The 17550-nt window shown below is 35.9% G+C and overlaps 4 protein-coding genes and 1 pseudogene across 4 annotated transcripts; 3 read left to right on the top strand and 2 right to left on the bottom strand.

Moving 5' to 3' along the window:
• The first annotated feature begins 1260 nt into the window (after positions 1 to 1260).
• LOC106354782 (organic cation/carnitine transporter 5-like) lies at positions 1261 to 3103 on the top strand. The gene has a single exon (XM_048761615.1). The coding sequence runs from the start codon at positions 1471 to 1473 to the stop codon at positions 3013 to 3015; it is 1545 nt and encodes a 514-aa protein (XP_048617572.1). The 5' UTR covers positions 1261 to 1470; the 3' UTR covers positions 3016 to 3103.
• Positions 3104 to 3201: 98 nt separating this feature from the next.
• On the top strand, positions 3202 to 5771 carry LOC111214015 (annotated as a pseudogene).
• A 60-nt stretch (positions 5772 to 5831) lies between these two features.
• Positions 5832 to 11459, bottom strand: LOC125589199 (cation/H(+) antiporter 2-like). Its single transcript, XM_048761614.1, has 4 exons — positions 11151 to 11459; positions 10076 to 11059; positions 6749 to 7671; positions 5832 to 6344 (listed from the first exon to the last, which is right to left on the bottom strand). The coding sequence occupies exons 1-4, from the start codon at positions 11307 to 11309 to the stop codon at positions 6068 to 6070; spliced, it is 2343 nt and encodes a 780-aa protein (XP_048617571.1). The 5' UTR covers positions 11310 to 11459; the 3' UTR covers positions 5832 to 6067.
• A 189-nt stretch (positions 11460 to 11648) lies between these two features.
• BNAA07G34870D lies at positions 11649 to 12940 on the top strand. The gene is made up of 2 exons (XM_013794818.3): positions 11649 to 11914; positions 12552 to 12940. Exons 1-2 carry the CDS (start codon positions 11714 to 11716, stop codon positions 12729 to 12731), a joined length of 381 nt encoding a protein of 126 aa, XP_013650272.2. The 5' UTR covers positions 11649 to 11713; the 3' UTR covers positions 12732 to 12940.
• LOC125589200 (E3 ubiquitin-protein ligase RGLG4-like) lies at positions 12866 to 17021 on the bottom strand. Its single transcript, XM_048761616.1, has 11 exons — positions 16726 to 17021; positions 15153 to 15237; positions 14924 to 15064; positions 14723 to 14836; positions 14562 to 14659; positions 14002 to 14081; positions 13830 to 13935; positions 13618 to 13745; positions 13416 to 13524; positions 13271 to 13327; positions 12866 to 13161 (listed from the first exon to the last, which is right to left on the bottom strand). Exons 1-11 carry the CDS (start codon positions 16933 to 16935, stop codon positions 13078 to 13080), a joined length of 1212 nt encoding a protein of 403 aa, XP_048617573.1. The 5' UTR covers positions 16936 to 17021; the 3' UTR covers positions 12866 to 13077.
• Between the last annotated feature and the right edge of the window lie 529 nt (positions 17022 to 17550).

The following is a 17550-nucleotide window of genomic DNA, read 5'->3' as shown; positions in this document are numbered from 1 at the left end:
TACAATCTTAATATTTATCAATTCCTAATTTATTTTATATTTTAAGTAGCAGTTTTACAAAAAAATATTTTTTTAAAAAAAATCTTTAGAGTATCTAGACAATATCTTTTTAATATATCTTAAACTTTTTATTGTTTGGAAAAAATAAAAATAAGAACTCAAGATGACGTCTTGTCTCATTCTCAGTATCCTCCCTTTCTCCTTTTTTTTTCTTTTTCTAGTTTCACAGATTCTTTGTCTTATCTCATTAAGAGGTTTGTTGATTCATGAAGCAGATTTTTGTTTCTAATTCTGCTACTATTTTACTTTGACAATAGTTCTATTTTTGAGGTGTGATTTGGCTGAGTTCTGGAGATGGATGTTCTACGCCTTTGAAGAACTCCAATTCTGTTCAAGTTCGTAAGTGTCATGAAACTGCATAGCACAAAATCTGTAAACGCTCGTTCTGGTTCCAAACTCATATCTGATTAATACCAACTGACTTAAACTCTATTGGTTTCATACATTCCTAATTTACATGTATTCGTATGTTTTCAAAATGCTAAAAACACAGCAAGAACAGCCGTCCCAATACCAGAGAGAAATCTAGACATGAATGAGTTAAATGGAAATGATCCCACCAAAGCCATATAAGCCACCTGTTCAGTAAAATCAAAGTAAAATCAAAACAAGAGTACACTTAACGATTAACACTCGCTTGCTAGTTGCTATTGGGTAGGTGCTTGACCTTTTGACCATATCCATTGTACTGAACTAATGAAAAAAAAGAATTAAAATGCTACTCACGAGTAACAGAGACGTCTAACTCACCCATCCATGAAATAAAATTTATATAAACTTCATTATAAAGTCAAAAAATTCATAATTTGTTTATTTTACATTATTCTTGTTATTGTAAAATTTTAAATAGTTAAATAACATATTAATCTAAACACGCAAATTTATCTTAATCATAAATAATTATAATAATATTATTCTTATTAATTTGAAATTTATATCTCAATTATTGAAATATGAATCTGGGTAAAAATGTCAATTTATATTTAAGAAAGTGTAGTTTTCAAAAAATAAAATAGAAGGAGTAATTTACAAATTTCAAACTGTTAATGGAGTAATTTACAAATTATCCCTTTTTAATAACTATCAAACATATTAATCAATTTAAATATTTTCAACTTATTTATTTCAATCACTAAAATATCTTATAAAATAAAAACTATTCTTTTGTATAGAAAAAATGCACATGCTTCAATTATTGGTCTGAGACAATACACATACAAGTCACTAACGATCACACGATCTTTTGAGTCTTTGACCAAACAATCTAGACGACATTTTAAATTTTCTTTACAAACAATATACCAGATCCCAAGATTATATAATTACCAGGTAGTAGTGGTTGATATATCATTCATGTAATAATTCTCACAACCTCATAGAGAAAGTCAACTGAAGAGAGCAAAGCAAACAATGGAGGATTCATCCGCACCACTGTTGACCCACATCGAAGACGAAGACACTTCTCCACCTTTGACCTTCGACAAGATTTTCGAACAGAGCTTGTCTGATCTAGGGCTCTCACAGTTCTTACAGATACTTCTTGTCGGGCTCGCCTTCGCCTTCGATTCCCAACAGATATTCATCACCGTCTTCACAGATGCGTACCCTACATGGCACTGTCTCGACCACACGGTTTGCAATCCGGCAACAACCGACATCTGCGATCTTCCCCGGTCAACCTGGGAATGGGACGGCGGGTTCAAGGGTAAAACCGTCATTTCAGAGTTCGAACTCGAGTGCTCGAGCTCCTTCCTCAGAGGTCTCCCCACGTCTGCTTTCTACTTGGGTTCCATCGTTGGAGGGGTTGCCATGGCTATGATTCCAGACAGTTTCTTGGGAAGGAAGCAACTACTTTTCTTCACAACTCTAGCGATGTCGTTCACTGGAATCTCGATCTTCTTCTCAACCAACATATGGATCTACGTTTTCTTGAAGTTCATCATCGGATTCGCGCGTTCTCAGATTTGTACCTACGCGTTCAATCTAATAGGTGAGAGAGTTTCCACCAAATGGAGACCTCGAGGTGCTATGATTCCTTTTACTCTCTTTGTGTTAGGATTCATGTCTTTGTCTGGAATAGCCTACCTTGTTAGACACGCTTCTTGGAGAGTTCTTTATCTCTGCACATCTGTTCCAGCAGCTATCCATAGTGTTTTAATCTATTTATTCGCCCTAGAGTCTCCTCGTTGGCTTCATGTGCAAGGCAAGAACGAAGAAGCTATTGAAGTACTTAAAAGAATCTCACCTGCAAGCAGAGGTTACTTGGAAGCAGTATCATCTAGGTTACCTTCAAAAGATGACGTGGAAAACACTCCAAGCAGCTCGATCAAGGACTTGTTCATCAGAAAATGGGCTTTTCGAAGAATCTTGGTCGTTATGACCATAATGTTCGGGTTAGGTATGATGTACTACGGAGTTCCATTAGCGGTTAGAGACATAGACGTGAACATCTACTTGAGCGAAGCCCTAAACGCAGCGGTGGAGTTACCTACCTTTGTCATCGCACCAATCTTGCTAGAGAAGTTCAACAGGAGAACCTCCGTGCTTGCGAACTGCTTGGTCGGAGGAGCATTAGCAGTGTTCTGTTTCGTCCTGGCACTTTTAGGCCTAACGAACATTGCTTTTGTATTTGAACTTGGCTCTTTCTTCTGCGCTAGGATCGGGTTTAACCTGATGGCGGTTTACATGATTGAGATGTACCCAACATGCGTGAGGAACTTTGCGACAACAATGCTTAGACTGTCCCTTGTACTTGGAGGAGCTGCTTGTCCAATCATTGCTTCTGTCGGAAGAAACGTTCCGTCGCTCTCTTTTGCGGTTTTTGGGTTTACAATGTCGGGTCTCGGATTTTTCGCGTTGTTTCTTCCTGAGACCAAAGGTGCAAGTCTTTGTGATACAATGGAAGCACAAGAGCAGAGGGAACGAGTCATGGAGACTAGCAATAGTAGCTGCTAAAAGCATAGTTCCATAAACTCTGTTCTGTTATTGTGCCTACAAATCTACAATGTTATATATCTTAATAAAGCGAACCATTTGGATCGTATTTAGCTAACCTGTTAATGGCTTAACAGTCCAGTATAGGATCATATACAGAAATAGGCATGCTTCTAAAAATAGGTCTAGACAGTAACTCGGTCATATCCCCAACCAAATTTTTTAAAATCCAATTTATAAAATTCAAAGCAGTTTATAAATCGGTTACGAACGGTTTAAATCGATCTAAATTTGGTGATTAAGCAACAATGTTAGTCGTGTTCAAAAAAAAAAGCAACAATGTTAGTATAAATCTACAAAATTCTCTATTTTCTTTTGTTTTGTATATTTAGTTTTGATAATTCATCAAAATAATTTTATAATTAAACTCAAAACTAAAATATCTTATATAATGTAAAATATATATTAAATTAATAAATTAATAACTAGTTAAAAACTAGGTCTTATCTATGCTCTGAATAATCTGCATAGACTTACTCTTCTACAAAAAGTCTAGTTAAGAGCATCTTTAACCGGTGGTTTCCACCAATGTTCTAATCTTTAAAAATAAATGAATTAATCAAAAAGTAAGAATGAGACTAATGAAAAGTTTTTATTAGAATTCCTCTGATGTCCAAGTGTCAGTTAACTAGAATTCCAATTGATTAAAGACAATTAAAATATAAACATATAAATAAAATAATAATATTTTATTTTTTTAGATGTTGTCTGGGGATGTAACCGTTACGGTCTAACGATTTATTAAACATTGGAAATATGTATTCCCATACATGTGAGTCTGTGACTTGCATTAATATGCTTCACTTGATTTGTTGTATCACTCTAGCCTCTAACTATAGGTAACCGATCATTAACGATCACGTTATGGATGACATACATTGAATGCGAAATATGAGATTTCTCGTGATCTCTGATTCAGACAAGACGACCATCACAGATCACAAAATCTCTTAGCCATACATATAATATGCTATTAATGTAATAACTCACTTGACTAGAGCTACAACAATGGCTAGTTCTTCAGCTCCTTTGTTGACTCATCTTGAAGCTGAAGATACTTCGTCAACTTTGACGTTTGATACCATCGTTGAACAAAGCTTATCGGACTTTGGGCTCCGGCAGATTCTACAGATAATGTTTGTAGGGCTTGCCTTTACGTTCGACTCCATGCAGATATTCATCACCGTCTTCACAGACGCATACCCTACATGGAATTGTCTCGACCACACGATCTGCAATCCGGACACGACCAACATGTGTGGACTACCTAGGTCAGCTTGGGACTGGGACAACGGCTTCAGGGGCAAATCCGTCATTTCAGAGTTCGATCTCGAGTGCTCGAGCTCCTTCCTCAGAGGTCTCCCCACCTCGGCGTTCTACATGGGTTCTATAGTAGGAGGGATTTTACTCTCCACGATCCCTGATGGTTTCTTGGGACGCAAGCAACTTCTTTTCTTGTCGACTTCAACAATGTCAGTGACTGGAATCTCGATCTCCTTCTCTTCCAACATATGGATCTACGTTTTCTTGAAGTTCTTGGTTGGTTTCGCGCGTTCTCAGACATGTACTTACGCGTTAGTTTTGATATCCGAGAGAGTTTCCACAAGGTGGAGACCTAGAGCTACTATGATTCCTTTTACTCTCTTTGTGTTAGGGTTTATGTCTCTCTCTGGAATCGCTTACCTTTCTCGGTCACGCTTCCTGGAGAGTTCTTTATCTATGCACATCCGTCCCGGCGGCTGTTCACAGTATTTGTCTCCTTTTCTTCGCCTTAGAGTCTCCTCGTTGGCTTTATCTACAAGGAAGGAACCAAGAAGCCATTGAAGTACTCAAAATAATCTCACCTGAAACTAGGGCTTACTTGGAATCAGTCTCTTCTAGGTTACCTCGACAACAGCATCTAGAGCAGGCTCCAAGGTACACGATCAAGGACTTATTCATCAGAACCTGGGCTTTCAAACGAATCATAGTTGTTATGATCATAATGTTTGGGTTGGGTATGTCGTACTATGGAGTTCCATTAGCCGTCAGAGACATAAAACTCAACATCTACTTAAGCGAAGCCCTAAACGCAATGGTGGAGTTACCTTCATTTGTCATAACACCGATCTTGCTGGAGAGTTTCACCAGAAGAAGCTCTGTGCTAGTCAATGCCTTAGTGGGAGGAGCATCAGGAGTGCTATGTTGCTTCCTAAGCCTTTTCGGTAGAACAAAGATTGCTTTCGCTTTAGAACTTGTTTCTTTCCTATGTGCGAGGATTGGATTCAACTTGATGGCCGTTTATATCGTTGAGCTGTTCCCGACATGCGTGAGAAACTGCGCTATGACGATGCTGAGACAGGCACTTGTGGTTGGAGGAGCTTGTTGTCCTATCATTGCTTCTATAGGAAGACATGTTCCATCACTCTCTTTCGCGGTTTTCGGATTTGCAATGTCGGGTTTTGGGTTGTTTGTTTTGCTTCTTCCTGAGACCAAAGGGTCAAGTCTTTGTGATACAATGGAAGCACAAGAGCTGAGAGACAAGGCCTTGAAGATTAGCCCTAGTTTCTGAAATTTTAGTTTCATAAAACTCTGTTGTTTTTCTCTAGTAGACATCTCCCTAGTATTCACTGTATGCTAAATTAGGGCATCTGGACAAGCGTTAGAGATTTTGGAGGCCGTAAACATTTAGTTAAAAATTTAATAATATAAAGAGGTTAAAAAAAATTTGGGAGTCATATGTATATTATCTTCGCAACTTTTAGATGCCAAAACTAATGTATCATTAAGATGTGCGCAGATCTGACCATGCATTTGGTATCGTTATTCTAAGACAAGGGCAAAGAGACCAAACTGTTTAGTCCTGGTTTAGGGTTTAGCTCCGAACCTTTTGTTCCATACATGAAGTGATGAATCCTATCTTTTTTGTTGTTGCTAAAATTCATGAAACCTATCTTAATAAACTAAAGTATAAACAATGCAAAAGAGATTAAATAGAGAAGAGATAATTACTGCTGAAACTAAGAAATGTTTACTAATCATCTATAAAGTCATCATGTGAATTTCTTTGTCTTTGAACAACTAATACAGAAGCATTTACATCTAAAGAAGAAGCGAAGAAATCTCCGACAGTACCAAGCTCCGGACACTCTTCCCAATCTTTCATTCTCACCGTCATAGGACAGTCTCCTCTGCTCTTCCCAACCACAAAGAGTGAATACAGCTCCTCGATCTCTCTTAGAACCGTCAGCGTATGTGGTCCGTTGCTCACACGCTTCTCTATGAACCCTACTTGTCCCGTTGACACAAACCTGTTGCATATGGAAGTATGAGTTGCACTAAGGCCAGGTTATAAGAGCATCATTAACGCAAGGTTCTTAGTACAAGGTTCTTAGCAGAATATAAGAACCCGACTCTTAACTTTTAACTGAAAAAGTTAAGAGTCGGCTCTTAAATCTCTTATTTAAGAGCCGACTCTTAGCATTTTCAGTTAAAAATTAAGAGTCGGGTTCTTATATTCTGCTAAGAACCTTGTACTAAGAACCCTGCGTTAATGATGCTCTAAATATCTTAAAGCTAATCTTAGTAAAAAATATTTTCGGCAATTTATAGAAACCACTTGACATATGTATAAAAATTTGGAGACGAAGGGAATGTTTCATCCGACTGTGCTCGGAACCGGCTCTAATTTTAGAAGAGAGTGTTAGTAAGGTACCTATTGTGGAACTCTTCTAATAAACTTCGGTCTGCTTCATGTTCAGATTGGCCTCTTCCCTGAACATCTATAAGAACCTCACTACTATCTCGTGTTGTCGCATTCCTAACTGGAGACTCTGGATGTGAATCCTCGGGAACGAACTGTATGATTGTAAGATGTATCAACGTGTTGTTAGCAAACCATTTACACAAGGCTAGAGCCTCACGGTCATCCGGACCACCAAAGAACAATACCGCAACGTTTTGTACCGAACCAAACCCATGCGGTTGTTGAAACCCGGTTATGTTCCGGTCCACGAATATACCAACCGAACATGGTGCATGCCTTAGAACGTTACGGTTCATCTGCCTGAAATGTTCTCCATCGTTTGTAGTCTTCCCATCGATCCTCTGATGTTTATGAAACGGAAGAAACACAATATTAACGCGAAGATCTTCCGTTGCGTTACATATCTCTTCATGCATGCTAACCATCTGCGTCACGAGCTTCACTTGTTGGATCAATATCTTACTGTCTTTAGCAAACGAGTCAATAGAGTCGTTGACCATCAAACTTTCGTTAGTCCCAAAGTCATCATCTACATGCACATCTTCATCGTGCTCGTGATACAACAGCTCTGATTTTCTCTTCTTCGGGAGTGGTACGAGGTGCATGAGAAGAGGCGTGAACGGCTTGGAGCCTCCGTGAGAGCCGCTCAAGGACGAGATAAGAGAGATTTCACCACGAGCGCAGCGGGCTCCGTAGACGCAAGATAAGACGCGTAGCTCCTCGCTGGTGTCGTGAGATTCAAGAGAAGTTTTCTGGTGAGCGAAGTCTTTCTCTCTTGCTTTAAGTATGAAAGACGCAAGGACACCGCTTAGTAACGTCGTGATTACCAACGCCGCTATCACCATATCATGAATAGTTGTGGTCCACCATTTCTACAGGCATATCACACAAAGAATGTGAAAAAAGAAATAAAAATCGACCGTAAAAGCATCAACATTATTGAATATCTCACAACCAAAAGTAAATAGAAAAAAATAGATAATGTGAAAATATATGAAAATCGACTATCAAACTCTCGATAAATTTCTCACCAATAAAAATAAATAAACAGAGAAAATAAAAAAATTGTGAAAGTTAGTATATATGAAAGATTTTCTCAGCACTTGGCACTTTTAATGGTTGATAATTTTGAGTATTAAAATATATTATTAAAAGACTATGAATATCTCACAGATGATGATGCTCTAATAAATGCTTCAATATTAGCCAAATCATGTCTGAAATACTTTAACAACTCACTAGATATTGACCTGCCCTTAAAAGGGCGGGTATATTTTTTGTTTAAATTTTTTTAAAATTTTTAATTTCTATATTTTTGTTTTTTTTTGTAATTAATATTAATTTAATTTAATTTAATTGTTGGTAACTATACTAAGTATGTCAAGTTGCATAACTATAAACTTGTGCTTTATGTATTTCGGAAATTATTTTTTAGTTTTATTCCAAATATTTGTGACATATTATATTTTTTCGTAGTTACCTAACATAATTAGTCAAGAATAATCATACAAAAAAATCGATTTGGAATCGATCTGAAAATCAAAGTCTCATGTTCTATTAGACATGACATATATACTCGAAAGATTCTTAAAATGTTATATCCGAAAACTAATATCAAACCCAACCCGCACCGAAAATCATGAATTTAATATATTCAGATAAATATATTTACGTAAATGGTTACTATAGTCTTCACTAATTTTTAGTAAAATCACATTTAATAAATAATTTTTAACAGAATAACCTATTTACAATCTGTTAAAATAAATGAGTTTAAACGAATTTTTATTTTTATTAAAAATTCACTTAAAACCCGTTAAAACCTATTTTAACATCATTTTAATCTAAGATTATATAGGTTTAAACCCGTTAAAACCTATTGTGTAAAACATTCAGAATTTGAATAAATTAATGTCTCGATGAGTAAATCATAACTTCTTGGGCTGGGATGTAAATTATGTTATTGTGGTGTAAAAATGATTTTTTAAAATATATCAAAGTTAATTTTAATCTAAGATTATATAGGTTAACAATTCACATTTGATATAAATCAGAAAAAGAAGGATATTTGTTATTATATATATATATATATATATATATAAATGTCAGTAATATACAATTCATGTTTGATATAAACCCAAAAAGAAAGAATATTTGTTAATATATATATATATATATATATATATATTAATTGTCAGTGTGTCAGTGATATATTTTTTCAAAAAACAAAATTGTCGGTGATATATATGTGGGTACCGAGAATTTTGGGATGGAAGTTACAAATTATATGTTGTATAATTTGTTTATTTTGCTTTATTTAAAATGCAGTTATCAAATATCTATTCTATTAAAACACAAGTGTGACTTATTGATATTAGTTTAGTCCAACAAATATTTTCCATGATACATACCTTTTGATATGATAACTGTATATAAGAAAAATACAAACTTTATACAATAACCACCGCATCAGTTAACCTAATAACCACTACATCAGTTCTCACCTAACTGCATCAATATATTTGGGCATCAATAATATACCCGCCCTCCGAGGGCGGGTCACTCTCTAGTTTAATTTATTTTTTAAGTAGGTTATATGAAGAAAATAATAGTTGGATTAAACCTTTATTAATAGATTATGTTCATAATTTAATAGAATAGATTTTAAAAACATTTAAATATTTGTATATTTTTGAACGTATTATTTTAACTGATGTTAGGTCAAATATTAAACGTTTATATTAGGGATTATAAAGGGTATTACATTATGCATAATATATAAGATGGTTATAATTGAGGTAATATGAATAGGCATAACCACATTTGGAAACAACAAAAAAAGTATAATTATTCACATCTTACACGTCGGTTAATCAATGTAGTTGAGAGAAGTGGTCCCACCATTTTCGTTTGATTCTTATGAGTTATATAAGGAGTTACGGTAAGTTGTTTTAAATAAAAATGAATATTATTGATGGAGTTATAAAATAATCAGTTTATTAAAATTAGTTGGACCCTATTTTTATCAATTGGTCATACTGCTGTTTTAATAGAATAGATGTATGTTGTGAAAAATAACAAATTCAATAGTACACAATAGTACTGTCTGTATATTATGTCTTTTTTGTTCATTTTATTAGTTCTTTTGTAGTGGATCATGATTCATGTGTGAAACAATATACTCTAAAATCAAGTTTACTGTGAAGGGCGAAAGAATATGACGAGAATTTTAAAGCGAAGTAGTAATCATCAAAACTATGTAGATGAAGAAAATACCTTTTCCGCGTAGTTGGCGTCAAGAAGAAGAAGACCCACATGGCCTTTAACAGAGAGAATGGTTGGTAAGAAAAGCCAATATTTCTTGGGGATCTTCAGGTACATGCAAGCGCTTATCACACCAATAAACTTCCCCACTAAGGTTAGAATCACTATAATAACGAGAACAATGTAATATCGTCTGGTTAACCCAATGACGCTGAATCTGAACCCAATGTAACCAAAGTAAACCGGAAGAACAAACTCATGGATCGGGTAACTAAGCCGGTTTATCAGCGTCCTATGAGTTTTCCCTTGCCTTGGGAAGTTTATGCCGATGATGAAAACCGAAACCGATGAGTTAACATCGTATGATTCGATTGTTATGGCAACGATGAGAAGGAAGATGAAGAAGACTAATGTTTCAGCTTTTGATAGATATTTCTCTTTAGGGTTTCTCTTTGGGAGCCATGGAGCTAGAAACCTATTGAGCAAGATTAGGGCTCCTGTCATGAAAATAAATAGGAAGAGATCACCTATCAATTTACCAGATACGACCGCGATGATTAGAGTGTAGACCACCACGTTTGTTAATTCATTGAGCAACGCGCATGAGATAGCCAACCGCCCAATCTCAGATGTGTTGAGTTTCCAATCAGCTATTGAACGTAGGACTACAGGAGATGCCGTGTTGGACAAGGTAATGAACAGAACCAAGAAGAACGTGAAGTAGTCCTCTTTGATGTGTAGTAAAGGTTTGAGGAGATAGAAGAACGCGAGGCTGAGGAGACCACAAGACACAAAAGAGCTGATGGTTATCACGGTGACTTTCTTTAAGTTTCTTCTCATGGACTGTAGATCGAATTCAAGACCGATCAAGAACATGAAAGATGTTCGTAAGGCGAATGAGAAGAAAGAGTAGTAATCTGCTGCATCTTTCTGGAGGAAGAACTCTTTGACTTTAGGGATTCTTGAGAGAAGAGCAGGGCTCAGCACAATACCAGCCTGAAAAAAAATACAATCACATTATTTTAAAAAGCCCTAAAACTAAGGTGTTGCGTGTAACACAAGAAATGTATTTTTTTTTTAATCTTACGAGAATCTGTGCAACGGGACCAGCTTGACCACATGGTTTGAGGAGGAGAAAGAACAACTGAGAGAAGACGAGAATGCAAGCCATTTGAATAAACATAGTATTAAGAGGGTTAAACAATGCATCTCCTTGCGGCAAACAGAACAACAGCTTTGGATCCATCTTGTTCTTGATTCAATGTTCATGAGCATTCTTCAAACGTTATGATGAGAATGAAGAGAAATTGAGAAAGTTGTCTAAATCGATAACATATAATTTTCAGAATTATTTGGTTGGAGTTGATAAGAGTTTACAACTACTTGACCGTCCTTTAATTACTCGAGACCTCTATTTCTCCCTTTGAAAGCGGATTAACTAGCGATGTTGCTGTCATTAAACGAACTAAAGGGGCCAAAATATGATTTCTAAATTATTGGGGTAAACGTTAAAACATAATAATATTTGGGGGTGATATTGAAAATGTATAGAACAATAGGGGGGCATTTGCATTTACGCTAAAGTGTGAACCTTTAAAGAACCATAGAAACCTCCGGTGAGTAGAAACGGTGACTCGGAGGGAGAGAACGATGTCGTTTTTGTATGAGAAGAGCGATATATGGAGATGGCTAGTGAGGAAGACGAGAGATTCGAGATCCTTCTTCTTCACGTTCGCTACCGTATGCGGTGTGATTCCGGGAATCATTGGCTATGGGGTTATGCAGGCCACCAATTCCACTAACCCGGAGCTCGAGGCCCGGCTCCGACAATCCGCCCGACCCGAAACCGTCGTATGTATCATCGGATCTCATAAAAATGTTTCCTTTACTCGAAAAACTATGCATTTGTCTGATGTTGTCGGCGCAAGTTTCCTTATTTAGGATTTCTTTTTTACCGACCATGATTAGCTGTTCGGTGATAGAAACATGTAACTTGTGGTCTGTTGATGCTTGTCGGAAAGCTAGTTTATTGGAGCTTTATGGTTACTTTTTTTTTTTTTTTTTTAATACATAGTTCCTAGAGAAGTCTTGCTGCTGTGTGGACTTGTCGTGAATAATATCTAGAACAAGTTGATAATTGTTGTGTCTTGTGCTTATACTGCCTGGGAAATTGAGATGCTTTGCAAAAAGCCGCATGGCATTGAGTCCCTTCCTTAGTTGTTGAGGCTTAGATCTATTGGGGAGGGTATTATAGTATGGCTTGTGTTGATTCTGTTGCTAGTAATGTTAACTAGGAACTTTATGTATCTAACAATGTTGACTCCATTAAGTTTCTTGATCATAGCTTTGTATTAAATAATCTAGAGGGCTGATTTGTTAAGCATGAAAGGATATGTTTTATTGAGGTTGATACTCGCTTGTCGTCATAGTGCAAGTTTTAAACTTTATTTGTGGTATTTTTCTCTGATTCTGCAATGTATTTGGTCAGATGATGGGTAAAGTAAACCAAGAGAGGCTAGCTGAGTACCTCGGGGAGTTGAAACAGAAGCAGGATACCAACGACAGATACGTGGCTGCTCTAAGGGGAGAGACTCTTACCAGGAAGCCTTACCAAAGAATCCAACCAGTGCCAAAGCCAAATGACACGGTCACAACCAAACCTCAGTAATGAATGATCACTTCTTAGAAAGAGCTACTGTAATGGATGCCAAGATAGGCATGTCTATTGGCCGTTAATGTTTTATTTTATTTTATTTTTGAATCTGGCATGCTTTGTGGTTATCAAACTGGTGCAAGGTTCAGTCACTTCAAACATTTTGTGATAGACAGAGAATAAAAATGTAAAACACATTACATGTTTTGTACATTGCTTCGCCATTCTTGTTCGCAAGCTAACATATATAGTACATAGGAAATTAATAGGTACAATCTGATTACAGAACAATGTCAGAGACACTTGGTAAACCTGAGACAGTATGTGCAAGGGTTTTGTTATGTGCAAAGGCACAGAGAGATCACGTGTAAAGCCTTAGCCGGCTTGTGATCAGTACTCTGCAGATGGGGCAGTTTGATATCCTGGATCCACACTCTCCACAAGTCTGCAAACAAGAAAGTTGCAAACCTGAGTAAACTTGTTCTTGTTCATGAATGGGTTTGAGTGATACGGTAATAGGTAAACAGTTTAGGCTTCTTGGGGGTGAAACTTACCATGTGACCACAGCCAAAAGCCACGTCTTTTCGGTTAGTCAGACAAATAGGGCAGTTCTGGTTCAACAGGAAACAATATGAGATGTGATGTGATGAGATGAGACAAGGCAGCAACATAATAAGAAAAGTAAGCAGTTTATGGGACCTGAGTTTGTTCGTCTGAATCAGATGATGCTTGTCCAGTGCGAACTGGAGGCGTGTAAGGAACAGGTGGTGGCCTTGGGTTTATTTTCTTGGCTAAGCCCGTCGTTTTCCTTTATAAAAAAGAACATCAGTAGCAGTTAGGACAGAAACAGACAATAGCTCTGTTCTGCCTCTTGGACTATATCAAAGAGACATTTAAGTACCCGAGTAAGCCGAGTTCGATTGCTGCTTGATACTGGAAGGGAATCTCCATCAAAGCAGCAAGAGCAAAGGCAGTTTCTTTGGCAGACGCTGGTGAGTCTTTCTTCATAATCTCAGTAAAGTTCACAAACTTTGCATAGAGCAGCAGATCAAGATCAAGATCAAGAAGAAGCTCGGAATATAGATGGAAGAGGAGTTGAAAATGGGATGATACCTGAAAGTTATCGAACTCACGCTTAGGAATCTTGTCATCAAACTTCCTCATGTCTTCCCATGGACCGTCTCCAACACCGATTAAAACAATCGACAATGCATATGAGCTGCAATGTGAAAAGGAGGTTTTAGTAAACAGAGTTGAGAAGTGAAAGCAATCTATGTTGTCTCACCTTGCGTTTACAATGGCGTCTATAGTTGTTTTCTCTTGTTGACTGAGTTCTCCCTCGGGCATATCCAAACCTCTAGTTACCTTCACATTCAGAACATGGCCTTGTTATTTATCAATGCTCAAAAAAATAGTTAGACGGTAATTAGATGTTTAGTAGAGCAACTAGCTATTATGTGGATTATTCGGGACTGTAGTTGTTAGTGTCATTGATTTATTTTATATATTTTACAATTATATTAGATATTTAATTTTTAAGAAAATTATTAAATTATTTTTATATATTACAAATTTAGATATACAAAAATGAATTGATGAATTTGAACCAACATTATTGCTTGATTTAAAAGATTTGGACCAATTTAGATTGATTTAAACATATTTAAATTGTTTTTAACCGATTTAGAAGAGTTTAAACCGAGATTTGAGTTGCATAAATTAAACTTTAAGAAAATCGTTTCGGTTATGACTAATTTGCCGCGTATGTGCCGCTTAAACCAATTTTTAAACATTGTTATTTAGTGTTCATACTCTTTTTGTTTTGAAAAGCTTTGTAACTTTTACCTGCCCATCAGCGACAATCACCAGAACATGAAACTGTCCGTTGTTCTTTTCAACAATGTCGACCGCAGCATCGATAAGCGGTCCATACGACGTTGGCCCTTTTGAACAAACGTTACTTAGAAGCTTATGTTTTGGTAATGAAAGGTAGAGATTTTACTGACCTGATAAACGCAAGTTAGGTGCGATTCTTCTGTAACATGCTAAGACCTCTTCAAAGCCATGGCATGGAGAGTTATCACTGTGGAAACCGAACACTTCCTCGTCATGGGTCGTTGCTAGATAATGAAAGAAAGAAACACACCGTCTTAGAAACACAGCTTGAAAATTTTTGTCTGAGGAAACAAACAAAAAACATAACTCACAGTCACCAAAGCCGAAACAAGGGATGAGGTTGTCTTCGTCGAAAGGAGCTAACGTTTGGCCTATTACAAATATTGCCTTTTCATATGGATTTGGAGTTTCTCCAAGAGCGTGCAGACATTTTCCTTGGAAGGATGTTTTCCCTGAAAAAACAGAACGGTGATCACCCTGTTACATTCTGTATATGGTATAGTTTATTACCATAAGTAGTGTTTCTTTTTTATAGATTACCAGTCCATTCGTTGCTCTTTGTGAAATCAATTCCAAGAATGAGATTTGATGATTCAAGACCGGCTTCTCTTAGTGCTTTTGATACCTTTTAAAAAATAAGTACCATTCGTTAACTCATCAACCACACTTTCTCTAGTCGCTTTTTCATACATTTATCTCAATTAGAAAATATACCAAATCATTTAATAGTGAAACTCAGAAAATTAAATTTTTAAAAAACACTGAAAATTGATTAAACAGCCATTCAAAAGGTTTTTATATAATGTTTTTGGAAAACAAAATACTGAAAATTGATTAAACAGCCATTTAAAAGCTTTTTGTCGTCTATATATATATTTTTTTTAAATGTATGAATGAATAATTTACAATTAATAAAATACCCTTCATATTTTTACCCGTTCTATAAAAAAATTATTAGTCCACCGAAATTTAATCCACTATCGTAAATACTATCTATATATATAAAAATATGTTCGTCTCCCTCCCGTGATGCCACGTCATCAAGTCGTGCGTTATGGGAGTAACACGTGTCCCATTTTATATTTGGGACCAAAATAAAACAAAAAGTTGTCAAGGGTAATTGAACCCAGCACTGGTAATTTTTCTTAGAACCACTAGGCTAAAGTCACTTTTTATAAATATGTGGCCGCAAAAATACTTATTATCGTGTTGGCTGGAAGTCCATGCTTCTTCTGTTTGTGGGCAGGGCCGGCACTGAACTGACGTCAAGATGAAGATTATGAAGTTAAAAGTTTTGCTCCAAACAGTTTTGCAATGTTTCCGGCCTTTATAACTTGATGCATATAATATATATCAAAATACATTTGTTGTACACGCTTTTATTAGTTTTGCTTTTAAAAGAAGGTATTTGCAGTTATAAATATTTTGTGTCAGTGAAGTAATGGTTGAAAAACCTCTATACATATGTCATTTTAAAATAACATTCAACTTCTATATATAGTCAATACATATATCCATGTTATATTCTAGACTAAATATTTTCTCTTTTAAAAATATAGAAAATAGTTTTTTTAGTCTACAAGCAAATGTTGTAGAGCAAGTATGCATTATACAAAATAATATATATATTTATAATTCATACGCAAAAACATAAAAGTTGATATTGGCCTCTTTCTGACACATGCACACTCCACTATGAATAAAAATTAAAAAAAAACAGTATTGTCATCAAACGTTATCACAAATCCACATGTGTACATCTATAATTATGAGTTGGACAATTAGTTAATTTGATACAATACCAAAACAAGAATAATCGAAAAACAACTATACCACCGCATACTAATAAGTAACACATACCAGATAACTAAATTATTGAATCTTAAAACAAATTTCAACTCAAGCATTTAGTGAATATCAAATTAACTAATATCCCGCCCGTGTCAACGAAATAGTGGAGAAAACAAATAACCATTTCTGTTTTTCTACAGCAAATAAATATTCTAAAGTTAAGACTTTGAAGAAATCAAAGGACATGGAAGTGGCATGGTGATCAAAAGTCTAAGTCAACATCATAAACTGAGGTCTAAAGAACAAGAAAGAAAACAAGAACCTGGTCCAAGGAAGAGAAACGATCAGGGATGAGAGCGTACTTCTTCTTGGCGGCGTTGATCTTGTCGGAAACTGAGACTGAAGCATCAGACGGTGATGGTTCATCTAATGATACAGAAGACGACGTTGTTCTCTGTCCCCTAAAACTTCTACTGCTCTTGCTTTTACCACTTCCCAACTTCCGTAAGAAATTCCCCATACCCGTCGACATGTTGTTTGCTTCTTCTTCGAATTGAAATATGATTTTCCTGATGGAGATAAGATTCTTTGCTGGAATGTTTTTGAAGGAAGGCACCTTTGGTTCACAGTTATTTATAATTTCGCCACTAAATTAACGCGGCAACCATTATTGTTATCTTTATTTTACGCGGCCAGGTAGGGTCCTATTAATATTTACTGTCCCACTCTCATGGGATATATTTACTGTCCCACTCTTATGGGATATAATAAACACACCATTATTAGTGAGATAATAAAAAATAGGACAAAACTTAGGTTCACCCCTCTTATAACCAATTAAATTGTCACCTAAATAAGTAATAAAAAATATTAAATTTTATTTAAAAAATTTAAAATAGTTGAAAAAGAATGATGTCTAACAAAACTCTAAATCCTACACTCTAAACCCTAAATCTAAATCTAACCCTTAAATACTAAACTCAAACCCTATACCCTAAACCCTAAACCCAAATAGTAAACCCTAAACCCAAACTTTATACGATAAATCCAAATCCTAAACCCTAAACCCAAACTGTAAACCCAAATCTTGGACCCTAAACCCAAATTTTAAACTCTAAACCTAAATCCAAATCATAGATCCTAAACC

Source organism: Brassica napus, chromosome C6 (genome assembly GCF_020379485.1).
Source record: "Brassica napus cultivar Da-Ae chromosome C6, Da-Ae, whole genome shotgun sequence".
Classification (NCBI taxonomy): Eukaryota; Viridiplantae; Streptophyta; class Magnoliopsida; order Brassicales; family Brassicaceae; genus Brassica; species Brassica napus.
This window is presented reverse-complemented; position numbering and strand designations above follow the sequence as displayed.